General features: G+C 42.3%; 1 protein-coding gene across 1 annotated transcript; it reads right to left on the bottom strand.

Annotated features, from left to right (window-relative positions):
• Window positions 1-335: 335 nt before the first annotated feature.
• Window positions 336-1750, bottom strand: LOC113108511 (ADP-ribosylation factor-like protein 4C). The gene has a single exon (XM_026271684.1). The coding sequence runs from the start codon at window positions 1539-1541 to the stop codon at window positions 963-965; it is 579 nt and encodes a 192-aa protein (XP_026127469.1). The 5' UTR covers window positions 1542-1750; the 3' UTR covers window positions 336-962.
• Window positions 1751-2440: the final 690 nt, after the last annotated feature.

Genomic DNA, 2440 nt, shown 5'->3' on the forward strand with positions numbered 1-2440 from the left:
TTAAGCTAATATAACAAAGAGGACATGGTTATCCAAACACACTGTTTTTACAAAAATGTGTAAAATATATAGATATATTTTTGGTAAGAAAAAAAAATCTATAATAATTTAGATAAAATTGAAAGATAATTTGTTCAATTCAAGTGTGCTGAAGGTAAAACACCCAACCTAGAACAATTGAAAAGTGATCTGTCTGATTTAGCTCCTTTCAATATTTACAGAAAGCTTTGCAGATTGAAAACTACCTCCCCTTTTAACAAAGCCCAAACGATAACTCAAACAGTACAGAAGACAATGTTGTACTTTTACCCTGATGAAGGACATGAGATAAGGTGTTTGCTTTAACACATTTTATTTGAAAAATACTTCAGGATTCATCTCCACTTTGTAATGCACTGACAGTCTAATATCTGATCTACAGTGTTGTACACTACTATCTTGGTAAGAAAAAAGTGCTTAGAGGTGGACCGTGTCACAGGAGGTAATGCCTGTAGTCCATAACTTGTGTTCTTCAGAGTTCCTGTAAATCTAGACGTCTTCATGAGGCCTCATATACTCATTTGGGCACACTGAAGTTACAGTAATTTAGTAAATTACAAGGTCCTCAAACCCCAGTTCCTTCTGGGATTTTGAAGCAACAGTTCTTGATAATGTTCTTAGAAGTTTACTCTATATTCCATAAGAGTCAAAATAAGATATCAAGCATTCCATGAAATGTCACAGCGTTTTTTCACAGTGCTTCAGTACAGAGAACTCCTTCAAATGGCAGCTTAATCGGGACCAGCCCTTTAATTGTATTTTTATTTTGGTTCACCCGCGCCATCACGATCACATGCAACATGAATCCAACTCGACAACAAACAACCATTCCGATGAATGTCAACAGTGCAACGTTGAAATGGCAAACGCAATGACTCAGGCCATCAGCAATGGGAAAAGGCAGGTGCAGGCTTTGTAGAGAGTTATCGCTTTTTCTTCTGTTTGAGGCTTTTTCGTCGTTTGACTATCATTTCGTACAGTTTGTCCATGCCTTCGTGAAGCCCCTCGCCGATGATGGCACAGGCCGGTTGGATGTGGTAGGTGGTGGCAGGCGTGAGCTCCTGGAGCGCCAGCTGCTTCTCTATATCCGCCACGGACAGAGATCTCGGCAGGTCCTGTTTATTAGCTATGACCAACAGCGGCGTTCCTTGGTTTTCAGCGAATTTGGTGACTTTATGTAGCTCCGTCTTGGCCTCCTCCAGTCGATCCACGTCTACAGAGTCCACCACATAAATAATGCCATCCGTGCACCTACTGTACGATTTCCACAAGGGCCGGAGTTTCTCCTGCCCACCAACGTCCCAAAAATGACAGCTTATTCCTTTGGCCGTGCCGTTACTCAGCTTGATTTTTTCCGTGTTGAATCCTATTGTAGGCACAGTGTTGACAAACTCGTTGAATTTCAGTCTGTAAAGGACCGTGGTTTTCCCTGCGGAGTCCAAGCCAAGCATCACTATATGGAGAGACTGAAACGCAGATATGTTGGAGAAACTGTTCCCCATTTTGATCTCCGCGTTAGCAGGGGTAAAACCAATGCAGTCCCCTCGACACCAGAGATTCGTCCAGATTCAGACTGGATGTGATGAAGCGATCATTGCAGTGCTGGTGATCGGTAAACACTCCTCTATGAGCGGAGAGTCTCTGCAGTAACAGCTCACATCAACATCACCACCGCAAACTGATGGAAATTACTCCCGACGGCGCTCGTCCACATAAGTGATGAATGAATGTGATCAGAAAGGTATTCTAGGTGTAAGATGAACAAGTCTACTCACGCGTTGATGGACACAAGCGAATGTATGGTAATGAATGGAAGCCAACAGTGGCCCTCCTCACGTTGGAGAAACTCCGCCCGCTTTCTTGTGAAAAGTGAAAAAACAAACCCCTCTTATGGCAAGCTATGTATTCCTTAAACTAGCTCGTATAATTTTTGGCTGTCTGGAGTGACATGAAGAAACAGAACATATTGGCTGTGGCAATGTCTCCAAGAGGCCTACCTGCAAATCTACCTGAAAAAATATGTGCCAGTGAACGAGGGCAAAGCTGCTTTAAAAATAAAGCAGTTGGGGGTTCAGTGCCTTGCTCAAGGGCACCTAAGTCGTGGTATTGAAGATGGAGAGAGAACTGTACATGTACTCCCCCCACCTACAATTCCTGCCGGCCCAAGACTCGAACTCACAACCTTTTGATTGCCAGTCCGACTCTCTAACCTTTAGGCCACAACTTCCCCAATTTAGTTAATAAAAGTTAATTTATAAAGAAAATCAATTTATGACATTGTTTTTGACAACATCCTCATTTTACAGTATTTTACAGTATTTTTATTTAGTGCCTAAAACTTTTAACAGTACTGTAGCTTTGCAGGTAGGATTCTTGAAGCATCTTGGAGACATTGCCACAG

Source organism: Carassius auratus, chromosome 9 (assembly GCF_003368295.1).
Source record: "Carassius auratus strain Wakin chromosome 9, ASM336829v1, whole genome shotgun sequence".
Lineage (NCBI taxonomy): Eukaryota > Metazoa > Chordata > Actinopteri > Cypriniformes > Cyprinidae > Carassius > Carassius auratus.

Bases quoted from the DNA above. Each gene is read 5' to 3' on its own strand.
- LOC113108511 (XM_026271684.1), bottom strand. From the start codon at position 1,541: ATGGGGAACAGTTTCTCCAACATATCTGCGTTTCAGTCTCTCCATATA.